At 42.8% G+C, this 24,456-nt stretch overlaps 1 protein-coding gene and 1 long non-coding RNA gene across 5 annotated transcripts in view; one reads left to right on the forward strand and one right to left on the reverse strand.

Annotated features, from left to right (window-relative positions):
- LOC135308205 (uncharacterized) overlaps positions 1-1,643 on the forward strand; it is a 117,037-nt gene extending 115,394 nt beyond the window's left edge. For all 3 annotated transcript variants that reach the window (XR_010368741.1, XR_010368742.1, XR_010368743.1), the window contains one exon: positions 479-1,643. This is a non-coding gene — a long non-coding RNA (uncharacterized LOC135308205). The remainder of the gene's footprint in view (positions 1-478) is intronic.
- The window catches only part of CNTN3 (contactin 3), a 94,732-nt gene continuing 71,572 nt past the window's right edge, over positions 1,297-24,456 (reverse strand). For both annotated transcript variants that reach the window (XM_064433093.1, XM_064433094.1), the window contains exons 10-21: positions 17,066-17,193; positions 15,264-15,439; positions 13,476-13,593; positions 12,203-12,361; positions 11,969-12,118; positions 11,098-11,168; positions 9,610-9,844; positions 8,967-9,082; positions 8,143-8,329; positions 4,955-5,067; positions 3,757-3,925; positions 1,297-3,221 (exon numbers count right to left, since the gene is read on the reverse strand). In XM_064433093.1, coding sequence (XP_064289163.1) covers positions 3,118-3,221; positions 3,757-3,925; positions 4,955-5,067; positions 8,143-8,329; positions 8,967-9,082; positions 9,610-9,844; positions 11,098-11,168; positions 11,969-12,118; positions 12,203-12,361; positions 13,476-13,593; positions 15,264-15,439; positions 17,066-17,193 — 1,726 coding nt within the window. In that variant the 3' untranslated portion in view covers positions 1,297-3,117. The remainder of the gene's footprint in view (positions 3,222-3,756; positions 3,926-4,954; positions 5,068-8,142; positions 8,330-8,966; positions 9,083-9,609; positions 9,845-11,097; positions 11,169-11,968; positions 12,119-12,202; positions 12,362-13,475; positions 13,594-15,263; positions 15,440-17,065; positions 17,194-24,456) is intronic.

Consider the following 24,456-nt stretch of genomic DNA (forward strand, 5'->3'; position numbering starts at 1 on the left):
ATAACCTGACAGGCACTGCCCACATCTGCCTGCCACCACTGAAAGGCAAATTAAGTAGAAAATAGAGATCTCCAATATTTCTTTGGCCTGAAGTGATATTAGTTCTTAACTCATTTGGTATTCATAGAGGATCCTGCATGTTTGTAACATATCCCACAGTAAACTGTTCAAAGGAAAAGTTGGCTTTTAAAAACATTCTTACTCCAAGTACCTCTGAGAAATCCAGGCTTTAGAATACAGCTCTGATGTTGGATGGGGAATTGAAAAGAATGCAATTTTTAAAACTGTGATTGAAGCCTACCATTGTTCCTTATGAGATTTCAAATATTAGATGTGACAAAGTGCTGGTTATTTGGGGAAGCCCAAGTCCAATGGAATGGCAGAACCACCATCCCCACCACCTGCAGTTCTTGCTGTATAACTCTAGTCACATTTTTTATTAGAATTTTTCTTCCTTTTATTTTTTTTTTCACCCCAGGACTGAGTTGCTAATTCAGGACGGTCACAGGAGCTGCTCTGGAAATACCTGCAAGAGGTAGGATTATCCCTTACTGCCTCTCCACCTTCTCCTCCTGCACCTTCCCAATGCCAGCTTGTTTTTTATCAACTCACTGGAGAACCAAGACACTTCTCTTAATGCAAATAACCCTGAGCTGCATTTACATGATAGGAGGAATAAAGAGAGATCAGTTTAAAGAAAGATTAATCTGGACACTGGGGAAGGCAGAGCAAGGCAGGAGTGTCCACCTACAACCATCTGACAGGAAAAACCTGATTTACCCCAGAAAAATGACTCCACTCTTGTGTGTAAGTACACACTTGTGATTTGGGATCATTATTAACCCTTACTGTGGCTGGATCAGCTCCCTATAATGCAGGTAGAACCCACACTTCAAAAGCTTAAAGTAAATAGTTGTGAAGTGCCTGTGTTCCCAAGAAAAAGGTTTTTAGTGCTGGAAAATCTCAGGTTTTATGGGAAGCTGCAGTGTGTAAGCAACAGGCAACTGCAGCAACAAACAGGAGCTGCAATTTAATGCTAAATAGTGATACACTGAATACATTATTATAAAAAACTGACTCTTCTTCAGTGTAATTACAGTGGGGTTTTTTACATTATAGGGAAGAGGAAACAGCCTGGTTGGGAAATGAAGGTGGATTTTTGCTCATCCTGCTGCAAACCTGTAGGCAGAGGTGAAGCTCAGAAACTTGAGCACAACCAATTTTAGATTTATTAAACCCCCAACATGTGCAAATATGTAATAGGAACAAGTAATAACACTTTGAGATATTCTATGATCCCTCTATGTAATAAATATTTTATTAGAGCAATAGAAAAGAATGCATACAGATAACCATAGGATACACACACAACTGGAAGTTCAAGGATAAATTTCAACCTTTTCAATATGAAACAAGGTACTGGGTACATATCTCATGGAGATATAGAACTAGAAATCAAGTAATAATACAATGTAAGTGCATGAAAAATGGGCAGTACAGGAACCTGGACTAGAATTTTCTGAAACAAGAGAAAGAGTCACCCTTTGTTGCATGAAATAGAACTATTTACTCACTAGGAACACCTGGATTTCCATGTCCCACCCACCCCCCTGTTTGCAAGTGTCTGAAAACAACACTGGTAAGCCACATGGAAAAGCAACTAATTTTAAACTCAATTGTAGCTCTCTATTTACAGTATATACAGCTCCTGCTTTCCTCAGCAGCACTTTGTCTCATCTGGAGCTCATCTGCCAGCTGAATGCATATCAAGGTATTTTTTCTACAGTGCTACCATAGTTTCATTAATCCTGGTTCTCCCTTTGTAGTTCTGTGTGTTGTAATAGAATTGTGAAATTTAAAAACCCCAGTCTTTAAGAGGAAATGATTTATCTCATGTGAACACGTGCTGGAGCAGGGATGCTGTGACCTCTCTAAAAGGTGTCTGAAAGGCTGATTTGACTGAAGCCACAACTCCTGAAGTCAAATGGACCAGGCTGAATGTATCTTTAATTTACTGCCATGAAAGAAAGCACAGATTTCTCTTCAACAGCAAGTGGTGTTGTATCATTTTTTTCTATCCTAATATTGCCATGAACTTCCCAGACTCATGTGACAGCAGTGGGGTGCAGCTGAGAGCCAGAGCAGGTGGAACAGTTCAGAACTGGTTCCAGAGCAGCAGGAAGGAGAGGTCTGGCTGTAACTCTGAATTCAGGGTGTTTGCAGTGCAGTGTGGCAGAGAAATGAGCAGGAGAATTTGGGGTGCAGGTCCGGGAGCACCAGGTCACAAGGAAGGGAGGGAAGGGTGGCTGTCCCTCTTCACAAGGCCATGGTGCCCCTGCAGCTCTCCAGGGCTGCCAGCTGGGCACCTCAGCTCCTGCAACACTGGCAGCAGGGCAAGCACATCACCCTCAGGGTGGGGGAGTTTGGTTATGAACAGAGAACCTGGTTAGGAAAGGCAACGTGGGGAGATGAGGACATGAATTTCAGAATTTACTGAGAAGGTGCACGAAAACATCCTCAAATCACAGCTGGGAGATCATTTCTCAGGAGCAGCAGTGGAGGCCCTGCCTTTGCCCTGCTCCAGATGGGATTTCTTTGAAGGAGATTTCTTTTGGGATTTCTTTCCATTTAGAGCAACTCCCACAAAGGGCAGCAGGAAAATGATCCCAGCTCCTGGGTGATGGCACTGCCTTGGTGGTCGTGTCACCCCCCAGCTGGTAACAGCCACAGCTCTGATTTCATCTTTTTCACGTCCAATGTTATTTTAGCAATGCAGAACAGACCCACAACAATTCAGGGCTGCTGCAGAAATGTTGTTTCTCACTCTCCCACCTCGCCCTGACCTCAGAGTGCCATCCCTCCCCCTCTCTCTTAACACTGCATCTGAAGTATGTAACATGTAAACTCCTTTGGTTCAAGTATTAAGGCATTTTAGATTCCTTTTTAAAGGATTTGCTAAACTTTACATGGTATTTTTTACTTCAACTTACAGTGAAATATAAAGAATTTAAAAACACGTCAGGATAGAAGAAAAAAACCATGCATTAACCACTGCAGTTTTTTTAAAAAAAGCACTTTAGTAACCAATTTTTTTTTTCCCCAGCAAATGCAAATGTATCAGCACAACACAGAATTAAGGGTCAAGGAAAATATTGTTGCTAAGAAGCTGGAGACACTGAAGATACTCAAGACTGATGGGCCAGAACCTCTTGCATCCATACCTGTGACAAAGGAAAGAATGAATTCAGGATTAAATGAAAGCGTAAGTATGTATTGTACCACATTATTACTCTTCCTGGATGCCAAGCAAAAATTACTGTAATTTTTTTCTTACAAGCACTAGAGATTTTCTGTATAAAAATACAGGAAATATTTAAAAATTACAGAGATGCTGTGATCATGAAGGGTTTTGGTGCTCTGGTTTAGCTGACAAGGTGGTGTTTGGTCAAAGGTTGGACTCAATGATCTTGGAAGTCTTTTCCAACCTTAATGATTCTGTGAGTCTGCTTTCAAGGTAATTGTTTTTTTGTAAAGAAGAAAAAGTAAAAAAGATAACATTTTCAACAGCAATTTACATGGCAATTTACCAGTTCAGCAGAATGCAGTTTGCCATGCATAAGGGCATGAAGATTTTAATTGCTTTCCTTTTATTACCTTATTACCACACAACGTCTACACATTCATTTTAGGGTTTCCCCCCCCCATCACCAGAGGAAGCACAGACAAGCCGGGACAAAGGAAAGTGGTTCAACCTACTGGCCAGCCTGGGGATGAGGATCTGCTCGCTGCTGCTGCCATCTCCCCCCTCGGTGGTGGCTCTGACCTCGATGAGATAATCGTCCTTGAGCTGCAGCCACAGCTCGGCCGTGGTGCTGGCCGTGGTCAGCACCTGCACCCCGCTCTGGCTGCTGCTCCTGTACAGCACCTGCAGCACAGCACAGCCTCAGCACTGCCCTGCCTCCGACACACACGGCCTCAGCTCTCAGAAGTGATGGCATGAAGGAAAAGATCAGATTTTTGGTTGGTATTCCAGGGTGGAATTGTATTTAAGGCAAGAAGGGAATGTCAATCAGTGTTCTCTTTTGAACGTTGACTCAAAACGTTCAAAAACTTTTTTTTTAATGTTTTTCATTCAAAAAAAAGAATGAATTCTTCATTCATTTTCAAACATTTTTCACCTTTTATTCCAGATTTAATTCAAATGGCACAATGGATGCTAATACATTTCTGTATTATTTTTATTCCAATACTATGAAATAATGGGACACTGGAACAAACTGTAAACTTGTTTTGTACATCTTGCCAAATACTTCTTGCCAATACAACTCGATGGGTGATCAGATCTTCAGCCTAAACCTTTTATTCAGGATTATATCATGTGGGATCCAGCTGTACAGAGCTTAGCAGGAGCATCCTCAGCTGTTCATTTACACACACTCTACATGACATTTTTAAACACTTCTACATTTGTGCACTGATCAGATTTAGAGCAGGTGGAACAGGATAATTTGTATCAGGGAAATGAGCATGGCCCACAGCAGGTAAGAGGAGAAAGATTTAGAAATATCAGTTTAATGTGTGTGATAATATATAATAAATACACCTGGCCAGCAATGGAAGCTACATCCATCAGGCTAAATGCTTTTGATTTCTTTCAAAGTTTTATCCATTTGGGTAAGTGTTATACATTTAAAATAAGAGTTATGGATGTTTAAATGTTCTCAGATCCAGGTGTGGGTGGGATCCCAGGAGCTGAGCAATGCCAGCATGGGGAGGAAAGGGGACTGGGGGACATTAATGGTGAGACACTGTTAGAATACATATTTAAAATATTTAAAATCCCTAAAAAGGAGACCCCAGTGAAATGGTTTAGCGTGGGATTGTGCATGCTCTGACCATGCAAACAGACAAGGAAACACCAGCCCTGGGCTGTTCCCAGCTCTTCCCCACTGACCTTGTAGCCCGTGACCTCGGACTCGTTGTCCATGGCTCTGACCTCCTCCCAGCTCAGGACAACCCTGGAGTCTGTCACATTCCACACCACGTTTCCTGGAGGCTGGCTGGGTGCTTCAAACACACAACAAAAGCACGACTTTAATTTAATTGGCATTGGTGATTGATTCACCAGCTCAGGTAATTGGCTGTCATTGCATTTGGGATGCAAAGCCAGCTCCAGTGCAGGCTCCTCTCTGTGCACGTTATGGTTCAGAGGCTGAATTCCAAAAACAGAAGGAAGGAAAAAGCCAGAATGGCACATAAACGTTGTTTCTGAAGCTGAAATATCTGTTGCTGGTCCTTCACTCAATACAGCCAGACAGAAGCATGTACCCTAGGACATGGGTGATTAATTAGAACAAACTGCAATGACGGTATCAGACAATTTCTAGGTTTAGTACAGTGCCAAGAATAAGAAAATTCTTCACAATAGATGTTTAGACAAATTTAGTCTCAGTGACTATTCAAATTTGCCCACTATATTGATTTACTTTAAGATGTTATAGAAAATATTTGCAGGGGTTTTTTTTGTCTCTTGGCTCTTCCAACTCGAGCTGTGGTTCTGAACTGAGCCTGTGCCAAAAGTGGGCTTTGGCCACAGAAATCTGCTGGCATTTTTGGTTCATTAGCAACCCAAGGCTGTTATTTGCAAAGCAGTTGCAAGCTTTGGGCTCTGCCCCTTTCATGTACCTTGGAGCTGCCAAGCTTTCAGGGAAGTACAAACCTCCTCAAATACCTCAGGTTGGTTTCCCAGAAAATAGGTCCTGCAGTGACACAAATCAATGATTAAAATCTTTTCTAAATGTGTTAAGGAAAACAATTTACTGTTGCTGTCACCTAGTGGAGGCAACTGCTGCTTAGGTGGGCTGAGCTGTGCTTTGAGACTGGAGGTTCCAGCTTTAAGCACTGGCAGTGGTTTTGAACACTTATATCCACGTGCTTATGGGTTTTTCCTCTTTTTATCCCCCTCCTCTTTTCAATTCTCTCACACAGGAAGTTCCCTGCCTTCTTTCCATAAGCAGTCAAATCAAAACCCACCTGATTATACTCAAAAAAAACCCAGAAAAAAAGCCCTGAGACTTAAAAGAATTATTTCAAAGTCAACCAACCACCCACAGCTATTTTCTTTTACTATTTGTCTTGTTCTGTGTACTGAGGAAGGTTTAACCTGATGTTCTAATAATAACCACTCCTTGTAAATGTAAGAGGAGATTGTTTCACTCCTGAGAATGAAGTGTTACAGCATGTATGAATCGTTTTCACACTGAGATATTACAGCTGAATTTCAAAGGAAATGAGTCACCCTTGAAATCCACAACAAAATATTAAGATGACACGTGGGAAAAAAATGAAGAGTAATTATCTATAAAAACTGTAAGCCTCTGTCTGAGGGATTCAGAAGCTCCATTTGCTGCAGACACCAAAATCCCCAGCAACCACCAGAGTTCAGAACTTGGCTTGTGGCAGGTCCTGGTCCATCAAGTCACGTCAGGACACGCCCAAGGAGCTGCAGGGAATTCTAAGCTGCTCAGGGGCTAAGGCTGAAATCAGGCAGGAGCATTTTTCACAATTAAGAGCTGATGGACAGAACACTGGGTTTTATTTTAAGGCTTTCAAATATGAAATAATTGTCACAACTTAGGCAAGTCTTCCCCACCCACTTGGCATTTTACATAGCAGTATTTTAAACCTCTACTTGTTATTCTGGGCTGTAAACATGCATATTTCAAATTTTAAAGCAAAGATATTTTAATTGTCAAAGGCTCACTTTCAATTTTGAAATACACACTGCCAGTAGAACTGAACTATTTGTATTCCTTGATATGGCAAAGAGTTTCTGAGATGTACCTGTCAGGTCCTGTGGGGGAATGCAAACCCTACTCAGTGAAAACCACACCAATCACAAATATTCAAATTAAATTACAAAGCAGGATTGATTAAAAATTACACATTTGAATGAAAAATCAGTTTTTACTGCAGTAGCACGGAGAATTTTTTCTCTCAGCAATTCAACTAATTTATCAAAATCTTCACACTGACATGACATGGCTTTGCTCTCCTTATTCACCAGAAAGATCCAGGGACATAATGCAATTAATTTTCCTTTTTAATTATTCCAAACAGCAGCGTCTTGCCCAAGGATCCTGCTCACACCAGTGAGATCAGGGGCTTGTCCAGTTCTCAGTCACACATCCCAAAAGCACATTAAAAAAGGACTGAAAATCCCTGAGCTGACCAGCCTGGCACCACCTCTATTGAGCAGCCACAAAGATGATTAATTAGAAAAAAATTCCCTTCCCCACGTCCTGTCCAGGCTGCAGGCAGTGAGTCACTTCAGACCAGCCAGTTCATGGTAATTGTGCATATAATATATTTAAACTCTGGCAAATCTGAGTTGGTTTAGTCCTCAGTGACAGACTGACACTCATTTTTGCACAGAATAATTTCTGATAAACTAGCTTATTTCATAATATTAATGCTACAACTCTGTCTGCTCGGGGGATGTTAATGACTATTGCAGGGAATTTGACCCTTCAGACAGATTTAATTGTCTGTTCTTGTGCCTCTGACAGAAACACTTCAAGACTGATGACCCTGATTCTGAGCTGTATTACAACAGAGGAGCACACTAAAAATATTTCCACTTGTAGAAAAATTAGTGCAGCCTTTGACAATCTGTTCTCCAGCTTAATTTTGCCTTTGCAGCAGCAGAGTGGCCTCTTGTGCAATTTGTTCAAGGGGAAATAGTGGACATGAAGGATTGCTTTGCATGAACTCCAGGAGGTTCATTGCATTTCAAAACCCATGCCCCTAGAGAACTTATAAATATGTTATAGAACACTGAAAAATTCAACAAGTCTCTTTTCTTCCCCCCTCCTAAATGACTGAGATTTTTCTTTTCAATTTCTTCCAGTCATTAACAGCATAACAGAGGTTCAGTGCAGAAATTAGAGATATTCCTTGGGCTCCTCTGGCTTCCATCCACCCTGCTGAAGAAGAGGTGGAAGCTCTGTGCTTGACTCACGTGATTACATGGAAATCCAGGTCACTCATACTGTCATTCCCAGGAATTCCACTGCTCTTCTTTCCCCTCCCCGTGCTGCCACACCATTTGTGCCCCTGCCCACCCCAAACTGAGGTACTCACGTGGCTTTTTGGTGGTGGCATTGACGGTGGCACTGAAGGGCCCTGCCCCAGCGCTGTTGTAGGCACGCACAGCTGTGTAATAAGCCAAGTTGCTCCTCAACCCCGTGATTTTTATTGATGTTTCATTCCCTGCTGCTTTTACTCTGTTGGAAGATTCTTCTTTTTGGCCTTTATTCCAGTACCTAACCTAGGAGATAAAAACCAAAACCATTTAAATCTTGCATGGAATGGGCTGTTCACCCACAGCGTTGTACTCGACTCTTTTAAGTGCCTTTTTTTTTTCCCCCTTCAGCTGAAAAAGGTAGAAACACATTAAAGTTTCAGAAATATGTTTACTGTGCAAAAAAACCCCAAAACTCTTATCCATCTGCTTCTCACGCTTACTGCTCTTTTCAGTGTGACTGCAGGAAAAAGACAATTGAAATATTAGATCTTGCTTGAACTAAAGAATGACAAGAGGAAAACCATTACTTCATTAAGAAGGAAACAAGTTAAGCTCAGAAAAATGTACCTTATAAAGAAGTTTCTTTGAAAGTAAATGGAATTCTGAAAAAATGTTAGCTTGGAGTTATGTCAGACACATGACTATCTATCAGCACAAGAAGCCAAACACAACTTCACTCTGTGGGGTTTTTTAACAAAGACAGAAAAAATTATCTTTCTTCTGGATGTAGGTGGGGCAGGAAGAGCAAGATTTGGGGTCAATCTGTGTGGCTGTACCGCAGCCTGCACGACCCTTCTGGCCCATGGCCCTTTACAAAGAGGAGTGGATTTTATTTAATAAAGAGGGTTGATTCATTGAAGTATTTTTTATTTCCACTCACCTCATAGCCCAGCAGCCTCCCATTGCTCATCTTCCAGGGAATGGCTGTCCAGGACACCTGGATGGCTGAGGAGGACAGGCTGGTGGCAGACACTCCTGAGGGGGCTGTGCTGGGCTCTGTGTTGGGAAACCAACATAGGAGAGGTGACTGGGAATAAACCTGGGAATAAATAAATAAGTCCTCATCCCAACCCACCTCACTGCCCCGAGGTGCTTCTGGAACTGATGCCTTAAGTTTTAGCTTTTGTATTTTTTAGATTCTGTACTGCAGTGGTACATAACTCTGAATTTCATATGAAGTGTCAGCAGCTCTCCTCACAGCCCAGAACCAAGGACACCACTGCAGCTTCAGCCCAAAAAGTGCAAACAACATGGAATGCAGGAGAGCAACCTGGGCGGGTGGGACTGCATCACCTGGAGCTGGAACTGGACAATGAACCCCAAAATGTAAACGGACCAAAACTTTTAAAAGTGTGAGAACTCATGACCCAGAGTCCACCTTGGGTGGAACCGCGGCCTGGCTCTTGCACTGCCCAAGGAATCCTGTGAAGGCCTTTTAATAAACCCCTACTTTATTCTGCTCCAGGCAGCCCCTGCAGGCACCAGAGCAGCCCTGAGGGGTGTGGGGCAGCCCAGGGCTGTACCTTCCTCAGCTGAGAACACCGTGGCCACGGCGCTGAAGGGCCCCTCGCCCTTGTTGTTGTAGACGCCGACTTTGACCTCGTAGGGCGAGAAGGGCAGGATGCTCTCGTTCCTGAAGACGTATCTGGGGGTGTCAGGGGAGGTCACCACCGTCTGGATCCACGTCGTGGTGCCCGAGGGGCGGAAGGCCACCACGTACCCGAACCCTTCCCCGTTCTGCAGCTCCTCAGGGACGGGCTGGGACAGAACGACACGCGTGAGGCCTCTGGGGAGGCTGGGCAGGAGGAACTCGGGGCATGGTGCAGCTGTGGCACTGCACTCAGCATCAAGCCCCCAGCCAATTAACTCTGGTACAGAACTGCAAAATGTGCTCCCTACAACCTCTTTTAAGGTTTGCATTGCAAGAAGAGAACGACTTTTGTTGCCACAACTTTTGTTGCCACATTTCTCTTCACAGAGAAATGCAAGGCCCAATTCGTCCCAAGAATATTTCTGGATTTCACATTCTCTGAACATCAGAGAAAGAAAACACACTTCTTATCTCACTTGCTGTGCCTGTGTTGTGCCAAAGTAAAATGGAATATGGAGATTGTTTACCCAAAGTGAGGATGTTTTGTTTCTTGGCCTATTAGGGGCAAGAATGTGTGTGTGTGTGTGTGTCAGAATAGTCACGAGACAGTCACGAGAGAGTCATGAGATGACTGCAGATCTGTGCAGTTCTGTGCAGAGTGAGTGCATGGCAGATTCACTCTACATCTATGTAATATAGTATAAAAAAGTAATTAATTAGCCTTCAAATAAGATGGAGTCAGATGCATCATTCCCTCCCCTTCGTTAGAGTTGCCTTTGATTAGTAATAAGCTTTCAGGTATAATCTCTGGTTTTCACTAAGTATTCTGCTTCAAGATGCTCTTCAGTAAATGCAGCTTTTCTTTCATCAATCCACAGTTCATAAAAAATGAATGATTGCTTGGTCAGCTGTTAGAGAATCCAATAGTATCACAGAGTGGCTGAAACCTTCTTCTGATATCATTATGATTAGATAACCACATAGAGTAGTCAATGCTAGGAAGAGAATATTAACAGTTCCTTAAATCATTAAAAAAGGGATACATAATATAAATGGAAATTGGTTAGCGTGTGCATCCAGATTTAATGGTGGGAAAGCAAGAACTGCAAACGTGCACTGCAAAGCCCAATTCTTTGACTTAGCCCTCTTGCCCTGTCCTCCCGCCTCCTTTTTAGCATCAACATTTGTTTGAGAACAGAAGCAATCCCAGCCAAGCTGAATTCACTGGGGATTTCCACCCAGCCCAGGGACACATGAGAGTTAAAGAACAAAGGCCAGTGTGCAGGGCTCACATCACACAGGGCCCACAGCACGTGCACATCCCAAAGGAGAAGCTGCTGCAGCCAGGGCAATTCAGAGAGAGCGGAAAGAAAAGAAAGGAAGAAGCTCTGTGAAGAGAACTTCTCCCCAGCAAACTTACATCCCACGTTATGACCAGCTCAGACCTGCTGCCTCCTCCCCCACTGACCTCAGAGGGGGGAATTTCAGGAACTGTGGGAAGGAAATGCAGAGGTGTCAGCACAGAGTAGAGGCAGGAGAACACACCACATCACCCTCATGCTCTGAGTTTAACCCATGTTCAAACTCCTTTTGCAACCAGGGGCAATGGTTTGGGGTTAGGAAGTACTGGAGATCCCCTGGAGAACCTCAGCAGCTCACAGATTATTTAATTATTCATTAACCACTGCTGCTGTGTTTAGGAAATTCCAAAAACTGGAGACAAGCTTAGTTTTTCTAGAGTTAACTCTTCCTGGGTTGGAAGAGACCCCAAAGATCATCTTGTTCCAGGACACCTTCCAGTGGACCATGTTGCTCAGAATTCCTTGAACATCCTTGAACGCTTCCAGGGATGTTATGGAGATAAACTGGGAAACAGCCCCATTCCAAGTGAACTTGGGTTGTAATTGATGAGTTCTTCTGAGCCACATCCTTGTTACATGGAAAGGTTTCACTGACCAAACACCAGGAATGAAAAATCCCCGTCAAAATGAACCTCTTTGTATCCAGTAATACCTTCAGTCTCTGCAGCACTGCCTGAACTGGCAGATTTTGCTACAGTAAATGCAGTTTAAATGGATTTAAATGTTATTCTTCTGTGGTGTTCAGTAATGCAACACAAACTGTCCCACAGCTAAATGGAAAAATATGAACAAACTTGTTACAGGCTTTTATATCCAACAGCAATTCCAAGCTTGTTTGCAAAGAGCCAAGAAGATAAAGATATGAACACTCCTTTTCTTTGTTAACATTCAAGATTCTTGAATTAAAAACAAATAGAAGGACCCACTAACCTGCCTCTTCAGTTCTTACTTTTTCTGAGGGCAAACTAGGCTCTCCACCTCCTATTTTGTTACTGGCAACTACACGAAACTCATATTCAACCCAAGGATTTAAATCCACTACTGTGCTTGTGAAGGTTTTCCCGTCGATCACATCCGGAACTGGGGAAGAAAAAGGGAAAAGGGAACTCAGGAACAGGGTGCCAGAGCCATTCCCACAGAGCCTGGGCTGGGAATTGTGCTCACCTGTGGTGGCTCGCTGCCAGCCCACGGAGAAGGGGGTCCTGGCCTGGATGGTGTAGGTGGTCACGGGGCTGTGGTTGTCTGTGCCCTCCTGCCAGGAGATCTGGGCAGTGGTGTCCGTGACCTCGTCCACCCTCACGTGCTCAGGGGGCCCAGGAGAGCCTGGAGTGGGGTGGGAAACCAGGCAGAGTTTGGTGGAGCCCTGGGAATCACTTCCAGCAGGATGGATTCCCATTTTTTTTCCTTCCTCAAGGAGGAGGAAAATAATTCAGACTGGAATCAGAACACTCGTAATTATGGTTTTACACTCATTAACTCTGGTAATTTCAACCTGAAATACTCTCAAGGGCAGAACTGATGACTGGGTTTTGGCTTTTTTACCAAGAACCTCTGTTCAGTACATCCCTCTGTCTTTCCAATGTCTTTTCCTTTAGTCCTGAATGTCCTCTTTAATCTACAGACAAATCTCTGTAGTCTGGAAATTTTCTACCTACAAATTCTTTACTGTACAAGGCGCTGGAACAAATTTTCAGCACATCTGACCAGCACCCCAAGCAGCAATTCAGTCAGACAAACTTCCTGCTGCCTTCTGGAAAATCCTCATTCTGGGCATTTCCTGCCCAAAATGCTGGGTTTTGTCTCACCTGCTCCAGCAAAGGGGGTTGAAATGAGTAACAGTGAGAAAATATCTGAAATATTTTAAAATATACTGAGCAAGTGCTGATCACATAATGTGCTTTTCTAGATCAAAGCTTTTACCTTGCAATAAATGTAGCTGTAACATCAGCAAAGAGAGACACAGTTCTGGCTCAACTGTGAACATTCTAGCTTGGAAAGAAAAGGAATAATCCTGCATTACAGGCTTTAAACCCTAGGAAAAAGCCTCTCCTGGGCCCTGGCAGAATTGCCCATTTCACAGGAAGGATTCTGGAGACCCCAACACTTCAGTCTGCAGAGGCTGCAACTCCAGCTGCCTCAGAGCTGCCAGTGAGTTCCCTCTTGGCAGTGACCTGAAGGACTAGCAGTGAAAAAAGATGTGAAGTCACTATTACAACCTCCAGCTCCTCATTTCTCTGGGAAAAATCAGGCTTCACCCAAAACCTGAGCCGTAATTCTCACTAGCTGCAGGTCAGAATGACATAATTCAACTCACAGCCATTCATCACCCCATTCAAGCCATGCATTGGTTCTGTGACCTCTCCCATCAGTTATTTCCGTAGCCTGCAATATAAAAAAAAGGTGGAAAGCACGATGCTGGGGCTGGGCTGGGACGCACCTCGCACGATGAGGTCGGCAGCAGAGGCCACGCTGTCCACCTCTGTCTTCACCATGCACACGTACTTCCCACTGTGCTTCAGCTGGATGTTCCTGATCATTAAATCCCCCGACGCACTCTGGGGAGCACAGAACATTCATTAATGCCAGCACTCCCCCCTCCATGTTTAGTGTGTTCTTTGAAAAGGGAAAAGAAATCCACCAAAAATGTGAGGTTGCTCAAAAGCTGCACTGCAGGACAGCAAATTCCTGCCCATCAGCAGCTCCAGGCTTGTTGTCCAGGAGCATCTTCCCAAACACGAGGTGATGTCCCTTTTTTGGGAGAAATCAGCTCCAGCATGGGGAACTCACACTGGGAGGGCATCTCCTGCCCGGAACCCCCAGTAACCTCAGTGCCCTGTGACCATTTGTCTCAAAGCCCTAAAAAGAGAAAAACGTGTTTTCTGTGGCCATTACCAGTTTGGTTCTAGACAGAATTCATGGAGGTTTTATCTGGAACTTGTAAGTCAAGTCATGACAGACTTTTAAGGCGTTCAAATGTGTAAAAAACAAAGATTAATTCAGTCCATTCTCCAGGTTATTGTGAGCATTTTCATTTAAAGGTTGCACATTCCAGGCTGAATTTCCCATTTTACAAGCCCAAGTTCTACTCTTTGCTGTTCACTGAGTATTTAATCTTTAGTCTTTTTTCCCCATTGCTCTCTCTCAGATCACAGCATGTGGTTATTTCTTGGATCATGGGAAAAGAAATAAAACCTGAATGAAACTGTAACTTCCTATCCTGTTAGGGCTCCTTGTGCAGTTTGTTTTCTACACCACTGAACAGAGAACTTGATATTAAACCTCTGCTAAACAGTGTCCCTTAAAAAAAAAAAAATCTCTGCTTTGTGTCAGCTCAATTACTTAACTCAGTTCCAGTTGAATTTTCCAGGTGAAAAATGCCTCAGTCAGATTTTAATTTTTAAATTACAATTTTTCTGGACAAGCAGCATTTTCTTCAAGGACAGAACCCTAATTTGTGGGTATTTTCAGCTACTTTGGCCACTGATCCATTGGCAAACAGTAGTTTGGGGGAAAGGCAAAGCCATGACTTTGAGGTTTATTTTAGTCTTGGAGAAAACCATGAACCTTTCAAAACATTTGATTATTTTCCTTTGTTTCAGCATTACAATGTCTCAATTCTTTATTCAACACAAGCTGAAGCCAATTCTGCCTGATTCCCTTCCATGTGTGTGCCTGGTCTTCTGTGAAAGCACAGATGGAAGTTGTTTGCAGGACAATTCAGTGCTGATTGCTTACAATAAATTAAAAGTTGAGTCAAAAGCAATCTAAAATCCATCTCCTTGATTGGAAGTGGGTATTCAGGGAATGCCCAACACCAGCAGAGAATGCAAGCAAATCACGTCCTACACAAATTCCAGCAAACTCAACTTGAGACATCTCACCAAAGGGGAGGGGGGCTTCAAACAGAACAGATTTACTTGAAATAAACCTCAGCAAAACGTTAACTCTAAATTTCAGTTATTTGTGGGGGGTTGGGAAGAGTCTCAAGGAACTGGGGGAGCAGAAGGAAGCTCCCCTGTGTTGCAGTAAAGCAGATGAGACTCAGTTTCTTTGTGGAGGAAAAGCCAATTCTTTTGGGAGTGGGGAGGGGAGAGGAAGAAGAGGGAAAAAAAGGGAGAGGAAAGGAGAGAGGAGAGAGGAGAGAGGAGAGAGGAGAGAGGAGAGAGGAGAGAGGAGAGAGGAGAGAGGAGAGAGGAGAGAGGAGAGAGGAGAGAGTTCAGCTCACCCCTCCAACCTTCTCCAAGTGGGAGGCATCCCTCTGGAAGTCTGTGAGGCTCCCGTTGAAGTACCAGGTGAAGCTGATGTCCAGCAGGGGATCGTGCTGCACCTGGCAGGGCAGCACCACGCTCTCCCCCACGGTGACATCCATGTTGGAAGGTGCCAGGGTGATCCTGGTGGGCTCTGCAGGGAGCACAGGCATTGGTTATTGGATTTTTCTGCAATGTTGAGCTTTGCCTGCCACTGATATCCCCTCATTCCTCAGCTGGGATCAGTGACAGCCACTTGTTGCAACAGGACATGAAATAAAATGACACGCATGCTGGAACTCCAAGGTAAGGAGAAGGGAAGTTTATTTTCTGACTCCAGTATTTACAGACTTTCAAAAGTGACAGTGGATTGGAAGATGAAATTGCCACCTCTCCAATGACACTGGACAAACCAATAGGCCATCAAATTTCTCCTCCAGAAAGGAATGAAAAATAATAATTATTTACATAGAAGTGCGTGAGAACTCCATTACAAAAATGTAAACATCGGAAGGCTTAGAAGAACTTAGAAGAACAGGGCGACAGCCACTTCCAGAGGTGCAGCTGGACTGGGAATGCTGCCTGGAGCTGTGTCCTGGCATTTCCAGCAGGAGCTGCTGGGCACTGGAAGGTGAATTTAAGCCTGCTGAATCCACAGGCAGGAATTGCCATGGGAAGCTCTCAGCAACCCCACTGGGCTTTGAAGCAGCAGCAGGCACTGGGCAGGTGAAGAGGTGGGAGTAAGGGAAGAACCTAATAAACCCCAGAAACTGCAGGAAATCCACTTAAGGAGGAGCACACTGGATATCTGGGTCCATACATCACACAGAACATAAATACTGTCATTAAGAACAGCTGTTTGTTATCCCAGAATCAGATTAACGGAGAAAAATTTCAGCTACTGTAAATGCTGTAACAATAAAATTTAATTCTAGGAATTCTCTGTATATAATTTTATTATTTGTATATAAAGGGATATGAATCATTTAGGAGCACAGACTGAAAACACGAAGCTGTTAATTCACTGAACAAAATAATTCTGTTTGGACCTATGAGATTTATAGGATATGTAATGCAGTGGGATATTAGATAATTCCGAGATTGGGAAATCTTTCAGATATTAAAATCTTTGAAAAAGAACATTATGAGAGAAGACATTTTTCAGATAAACTTCACAAACTCTTGGCTCTTTTCATCCAGTATCTCACCCAGCAGCCAGGAATGGATGACTTGGAGGAAGGATCCCTCTGAACAACAATTCTGTATAAAATTTACTTTTCATGACTTGGAGGAAGGATCCCTCTGAACAACAATTCTGTATAAAATTTACTTTTCAAAGACTGTGTTCTACTGCCCATGGAGTCCCTGAATGTTCCCCTGCAGCTGGAGTTTCCACCACATCTTTTTCCATAAGCAAACAGCATTTAAACCTCTTTTGGGCAAAAGATTTTCGACTGGAATACAAAATTGCCTCAAAGATTTTTTTTTGATTGACATGTTTTTTTCATAACAAATTAAAAACCCCCACGAACTTAAAAGCATAATTGCACTATTTAGTGTTTAGAGCAGTGAGAGGAGGGAGGGAAGTGTTCAGAACTCCCTCACATGTGAGAAATATCTCTGTCAAAGACAGAAAAAATCCCTCAGTGTCTTTTACACTCATAAAAGAGCTGTAACAGCTATCCTTTTATCTTCATACATTAAATAAATAACTTCTCATACCCTTCACGTTCTGCCACACCACTGCAGGCTCCCGAGGCTGCAATTGCAGCTCACCCACCTGTAACTATCAGGCTGGTGGAGCCCCTGGCTGTTCCAAACTGGTTTGTGGCCAGGCAGGTGTAGCTGCCAGCATCCCCCTTGGTCACGTTGGCTATCCTCAGCCCTCCATCCTTCAGCAGACTGATCCTGAAAAAATACGAGGAGATTTTGAAAGTCGTAGCATTTGTAGACAAAATTTTTTCATGCTATACTGTTATCTCAGACATATTAAATAAACTCTGTCAACAATTAGGAAGAAAATGAGCTCCATGCCAGCTGAAACCTGGGCAATTACCAGCCTGGGGTTTGAAAATAAGAAATTTGAACCCAACCATGTATTACTTGGGACATATCACTGTGAACCCAACCAGTAGAACCAGTTTTTTAAGAGATGTGGGCACACGTATGGGTGAGAAAGAGAGAAATCCCAAGTGAGTTCTGTCTTTTTTAGCTGCACCAATTGAAACTGGAATAATTTTCAGCTCTTTTGTTGTTTACCTCAAGCAGCCTTGCACAGCAACTTTGAAATAACTGTGATTACCATGACAACTCCATAGGGCTGTTCATGAACTTCCTTTGTAGAAAGGACTTGCAGGACAGAAAATTCCCTTCACCCCACACAGTGAGAGCATGGAAAAGCAGGAATGTGCTTAGAGAAGATGTGGGCTGAAGAAAACCCACAGAGGGACAGAGGACAGGAATGTCCCCACAGCAGAGGTGACATCCCAGACAGCAGCACTGCTGAAGCACAGGTAAGGCTGATTTGACTCCTATTTTCCCTATTTTCTTGTCCTCCCATCTGTTCTACCCACAGCTGCAAGGACTTCTACCCTAAGACAACCTGCAAGCACCAAAAAACCTGAATATATAAAAAAATGTCCACAGTATTAACAAATTCGAAAAAATACCAATTTTCCTGATATGCCCAAGTCAAAAGAGCTTCAGAGCTTTTCTCTCACAGCCCATCAACCCATCTGAGAGGCACCAAACTGGAGCACAGCACCTTGGCTGGGCGGTGATTTGGAAATTTGGGAACTGAGCTGCAGAATGAACAAACAAACCCTCTCCAGGCAAAGCTCTGCCTGCATTAGCTGAGTCCTGCTCCCTTTTAGGGGAAGTGCCAGCTGAAAAGGCAGAAAATGTCACCAAACTTGACACTGCCACCTTCCCTCCCTCAGAAGAGCTGGGGGGGTTCTGCCTGCTCACTTCCACCTGCTGCTTCACTCGGCACAAAAGGAATTAATTCATCCCACACCTTGCTGCTCCTTTTATTTTCAACACTCTGCAGGTAAAATGATGTCAGTAAATCCCCACCACTCGTCCCAGCTGAGTTCTGTGGGTAAATTCAGCTGTGTTGGGATCAGCTCTCCACCAGGCTGCAGTGAGGGCTGGCTCAGTCTCCTCCTGGGTGACAAGTGACAAGGAATGGCCAGGGAGGCTTACACTGGATTTTGGGGGAAATTTCTTCATGCAAGGGTGTTCAGTGATCTTATCCTGCACTCTTAACTCCTCTGACCCAAACCCACGTGCCCTAAAGGCAAATCCCAGCAGTGGGAGAACTCCAGGGCTCTGGAATTCCACTGCCCCACTCCCCCAGCAGCAAATCCTCCTCATCCTCCAAGCCCCTGAAAGCAGCAGTGTGCACTCTGCCACTGCTGCACTGCTCTGTACAAGGAAAACAAAGAGTTTTTGGAATTGCAACACAGAAATATACACCAAGGCTTTTCCCTTAATTAGTGCAAATTGCATTTGGTATTTCCCTAAAAAGGGTGTTTCAGCTCTCAGTGCTGGAGCTGAGCTACTCTTCCTCTGGGCAGAGGTGGTGCAATAATGAAATTAGCAGATGCAAATTACCAGAGATAACAAGGCACCCTGTTAGAACAACAGACAAAAGCATCTTATTGGGGTGAGAAAGAGAGCTATAAATAGGCAGTTTAATCCATTTATAACCACGAAGCATCCTGAGGTACCTCAGCTGATGTGGTGGCATTTGAGGTGTTTTTTCAAGGGAGGATGTGCCTCACCAGTGACTTCCCTGGGGTTCATTAACTTGTTTTGGAAAATTCCTCAGTCATATTTGGCTGCACTTCATGTTAGATGGAACATTTAAAATTAATTAAACCGTGCCATATGGTTTATAGGTATTTTAAATGTGTTAAAGACATGAGTAATACATTTTATAGGTAATTAGAATGACATCAAAAAAAGGTGTTAAAATATATCAATTATGGTTACAAGCAAATGCTTTCTAGCTCAGGCTTCATCTGCTTTGATGCAATTTCCAACAGAAAAAAATACAAAACTAAAGAAACCCCAAGTGTTGACAAAGCCTAAGATCAAACAAAGGAGAAAGTGGGATCAGGGAATAAACCTGAAAATGTCTATTGTTTAATTAAAATGAATCACTTTTAGAGTGCTCTGAGCTACCTGCAAGCCTAGCTTGCCTGAAATAATTAAAAAGAAAGCTTATTAAAACCCTGATATAATTAAGAATAATTTTTTTCTAGAATTAAAAACAAAAAGCAAACAATACATGAAAAAAAAAAACATTTAGAGAAAAATAATATAGTTGAAATAAAATCTTTACTGTTAAATTAGAAAAAGAGCAATGTTCCACTTTTTCCAATTACAAGACAGTAAATGCAGCTCAGAGGAAACCCCAAAACCAGCTCTGCCCCTCCTGCTGAAACAGGAGACAAACCACAGCTTTCAGTTAAATTTGAATTATTCAATATTCACACCCAGTGCTGGAACACTGCCAGGGAGAGCCCCAGACCTGTGACACACACAAATACCAACCCAGCCTTTGGCATTCCTGTATCCACAGGTGTTTTTCTAAAACTTTTTGCTTAAAGCCAGCAATTTTCCATGGAAATTCCATTTTCCACATCCAGCATCCTGCTTGTACCCTGGCAAATGGCACAAAACCTTCAGGGACCACGGGGGGAGTGATGGTCCTAAATGCACCTCAGTTCCAGCTGGAGATGGATTTAGGACCTGTTGGGTCATCAGATCACAGCATCACTGACAAACTCATCATCTCTCACTAATACCTGAGCATAATTAGGGGAAATGGATGTTTGGGGAGATTCTTTTTCTCCACAGTCAAGTAAAATCCCCTTAACTTACCCCCACACCCTGACACTGAGGTCAGCAGGATGGGGAGAAGGATTAAACAACTTCAGGACTTTGGGGTTCCCAATTTGAGAGAGATTATACCTCTTTATACACTTATTAAAAATTATACCTCTTTATGTATTGATATTTAGAGAGAGAAGACAGTGTGCCTCCACTGAAACCTGGTGTCATTAATGCAGCTGTTGATGACTGCAAACCTGTTCATCTTCCCAAGGCAATGGTTTATTTCTGAACTACCAAACACCATCAAACTCAGGAATCACTGCCTGTTTCATTTCTCAGATTATTCAAAAAAAAAAAAAGCCCAACTATTTTAGATCCTTATTGATATGGTAATAAACACAAACACATTGCTTTCCAGCTCATAACACCTCAGTGCAAAGGAAGGGTGGAAAAGTGGGTCAAAGCTGGTTTTTAATGTATCAATCAAATTCCAACTAAATTAAAGCAGATTAATTAACAGGCAAGTCAGCAAAATAAAATCCTATGTAAGTACTGGTAAGTAAATGCATTACTTTTCACATCACAGCACTTCAAACTGCAACACAAAATGAATAAAAATATTGAATTCAAATTGCAAGGAAGCTAAAACCATTAACTAATACTTCTAAGTATAGTGCAATATTTTATCTGGAATTATTTCTTTCCCCCTTTAATTTGCCATTACTTGGCCACAATGAAAGCTGCTAAAACTGGAATTTTCCTAGGGGAATTCCACTGGGAAGTCTTTTAGTGAAGTTTTTGCAGCATATTCTCATCTTTTTCTAGTCTGGTAAATGTAGAAATATCTAGGAATAAATGTGAGTTTGTTTAAAGGGGAATTATTTTTAAATGCTGCTCTGCATTTTCACAAAATCCTGGTTTTTAACCCTCTTCCAGTCAGGTATTTGAGCCAGGAGTTCAGACCCACCACAGCCCACAGGCAGTGACTGTCAAGCAAAAATTGAAAATTACAAGTCATGTACATACATAAAACATTAAGGAAATCTTGGAAGGGGTTATGTCTGGATAACAGCTATTTTAGTATTTATTCTGGTTTTGGTGAGTTAAACGAGCATCAGGAGCATTTAACCTTCGTTAAACCTCTAATCCTCCTTTTCTGGAGGATAAAAAGACAACAAAAATTCATCCATCCAGAGGTGGAGGTGTCTCAGGCATCCAAAAAATTTAATTCCCATTTTCTGTCTTTCCTTCTGCATGTTATCCTATGCTTTCACTGCTCTCTGCACTCCACTGCTCTTTAATGTTTAGCTCTCTTTATTAAAGATATTCTAGAAAAAAAAATCACGTACTTCGCAAAACTAACAAGAAACAAGATTGCTTTCTTCAATGCTGAGCGATTTCTCAGCCCACAGCTCATGAATCCATTTTGAATTATATTTTCTCCCCTCCACAAGACACACTATATTCAGCTCATTTAATTAAAATTTACTGAGTCATTATCCCAATCTTCTACATACGGAAAAAGCAGCGCCATTTAAAAATAAATTAAGAACACGAGCAATAGTGCCATCAAAATGAAACTCTCTCAGGCTTTACTAAAGCACTGTGGTCAGTACCTCAGTGAAACCCAAGTCCTCTGATGACAAGAAATTCAAGTATTTGTGCTTTATCTTTATTATTAAAATAGGAGTTTTCTTAAGACATGTTTCTGAACTTTTCTTAGCCATGCTGCTGCAAATGTAATTAAAATTCAGCTCCTTTTGCCTCCCCACCTCTCCCAGGTGCTGCCCATGCTGGACCTCCCTTGTGGCAGGACCTCAATCCTCCTGCTTGCTGCAATTAAAGAAGAGGAAACCCTCCCCAGCAGACTTCTCCACTGGAAATGGAGTTCAGGGCTGAAAAATGTACTGCTAATTTGAAACCCTTTCCTGAATTGCAGGAATTTGTACAACTGCATGAAATTCACGAATTGCAATTATTCACAGCAGACAGTAATGAACTCCAGGGTTTTCTGCAAAGAACCTCTCTCTGCTCTTCTCCAAAGGCAAGTTTATTTCATTTAGATTAATTCAGGATTACTGCCTTGTTATTGTGCTTCCTCTGGAAGCCATTTACAGTATGTTGTCAAAAATGCACGCTCTGGGTCATATTTTGGAATTACCTGCACTTGGCAGAAATAACAGCTGTAATTTATGTTCATAAACCTAAAGCAGGCAGCATCATGTTCAATTCATTTCTGCAAACTGAGTGTTGATTTCTTCAGCCTGGTACTATCACACCAAATGAAACTGATACCGTTCTACTTTTTATGGAAATGGAATGGGGACAAAAGCTGGGAATTTTCCTGAATATACAAAATGAGGTGCTGTGTGGTTTTTGCACACACTTCACAAAAGCAGTCATAAAAATAAAACTGACTGAGATCCATCAAAAGGCAACAAGTTCCACATAAATTTTAGAGCTCATTATTTAATTTAATACATTAATATTTTTTAATTAAAGGCTAGAAGTAGTGCTATTTTGAAAGGGATTTTGCTGGCTCTCTTGCAGGCAGGCAGCCAGTGAGGCTGTGGCACCATGTCCAGCTCTGCAGCAACAGATGCCCCAACTTCTGCCAAACTGTCACATTTGACAACACTTAACACCAGAACTCATGAAAACTCTTGAGGCCCCTGTGAACAAAGAGCCAGGGCAAAGATGGCAGTGCCCAAAGCTTCTGGGCACAAGGAGACAGCTCCAGCCACAAAATAAATGGCACAAATAAAGGTGGCACAAATGGCACAAATAAAGCTCTCCGCTGAAATCTCTCCAAGTTTTATCTATCTGGGAGTAACTTCTGTGTTTAAAAACTGCAGAAGAAAAGCAGAACAAGGTGTTTTACAGGAGCAGGACCAGAAAAATTTTGTCTAATTTAGAAGCAGGTTCCTGATGCCAGGCTAAGCTTTGCACAAATCAACACCCAGTCCTTAAATCACACCACAGTGCCATGGCAATCCTCCTTCAAATCCTCATGTCTGCTTTCCTCAGTGCCATGCCTGGCCTTGTGGACCCTCTCTGTCCATGAATGATCCTGCCAAGCACAGTGACACCAGAGGAACAGGCACAGCCTGTCCCCACTGCTCCCAGCACACACTGTGACCTTCCAGAGCTGCTGGCACTGCAGCCTGTGTCCAGCTCGGGCAGAAAGGCTGAGCTGGCCCAGACTGAGCTCCCAAAAACCAATTCTGGCTCCTCTGAGCGTGCACAGCCTGTCCTGAGCACTGAAGTGCTGCAGCTGGAGTGCCCAAAGTGCCACACGGACTGTGCCCATGCCAAATCACACGTGTAACCATCTCAGCCACACCTGCAAGGAGCTCCTGTGCTGCCCCAGCTCCCTCCCTGGAACTCCCAGCCTGTGCAAATACTGAAATGGAGAACAGAAAGGCAGGGAAGTCAGCAATGCCCACTGTGGGAGTGTTGCATTTGCATTCTGTGAAAAATCCCCTCACCCAGGGTTTTTCTCCTGGGAAGCTGAGAAGCCTCAGAGAAAAGGAAAACAATTCTAATCTCATTTGCTTCTCCTGTGTTTTGCTCCTTTAGAATGTGTTTGGAGATTGTTTCATTGGATTGTGCTGTGAGTTGCTTTCATTCTTTGGCCAATCCGTGCCAAGCTGGGCTGGGACTCTGGAAACAGTCACCGAGTTTTCATTATTATCTTTTTAGCATTCTGTATCCTTTCTGTATTCTTTAGTTTAGTATAGTATTCTTTAATATAATATAGTATCATAAAATAATAAATTAGCCTTCTGAGAACATGGAGTCAGAACTATCATTCCTTCCTTCCTCAGGGGACCCTGCAAATACAAGATGGGAGAGCCCTGTGTTGTCTTTTTATACAATTTAAGCAGCACACCTGTGCAGTTTCAGTTTATGACTAATTCAATAATGCTTTAATGGGTATTGCTGGAAAAAACCATTTACATGTTGCTGGAAATCAATAGCTGGGGGTGTGGGTGAATTCCAAACTCTCCCCTGAGAATCACAATCCCAAAGCACAGCCACTATCACCCTAACCCTCACAAATGAACATGAACAATGATGGCATCTGTTATCCCTGGTAGGATCACGGCTGCCTGGAAAGAACCTGGAAGTGCATTTTCTTTTGCTTTTCATGTTTTCATCTGCTACTCTTGACCTCCAAATTAACTTTTCTCTCTTTTCTCAGCTGTATCATCTCCATGGCTGCAACACATCTCAACTGCCCCTTTGCTAACATTTTCAGAGCATTTTGTAGAAGCCTTTTAGTATTTCTGTACACGCTTTGCATTCCTAGTTTTCTATCAGTACCTG

This window comes from Passer domesticus, chromosome 9, assembly GCF_036417665.1.
Source record: "Passer domesticus isolate bPasDom1 chromosome 9, bPasDom1.hap1, whole genome shotgun sequence".
Taxonomy (NCBI): Eukaryota; Metazoa; Chordata; class Aves; order Passeriformes; family Passeridae; genus Passer; species Passer domesticus.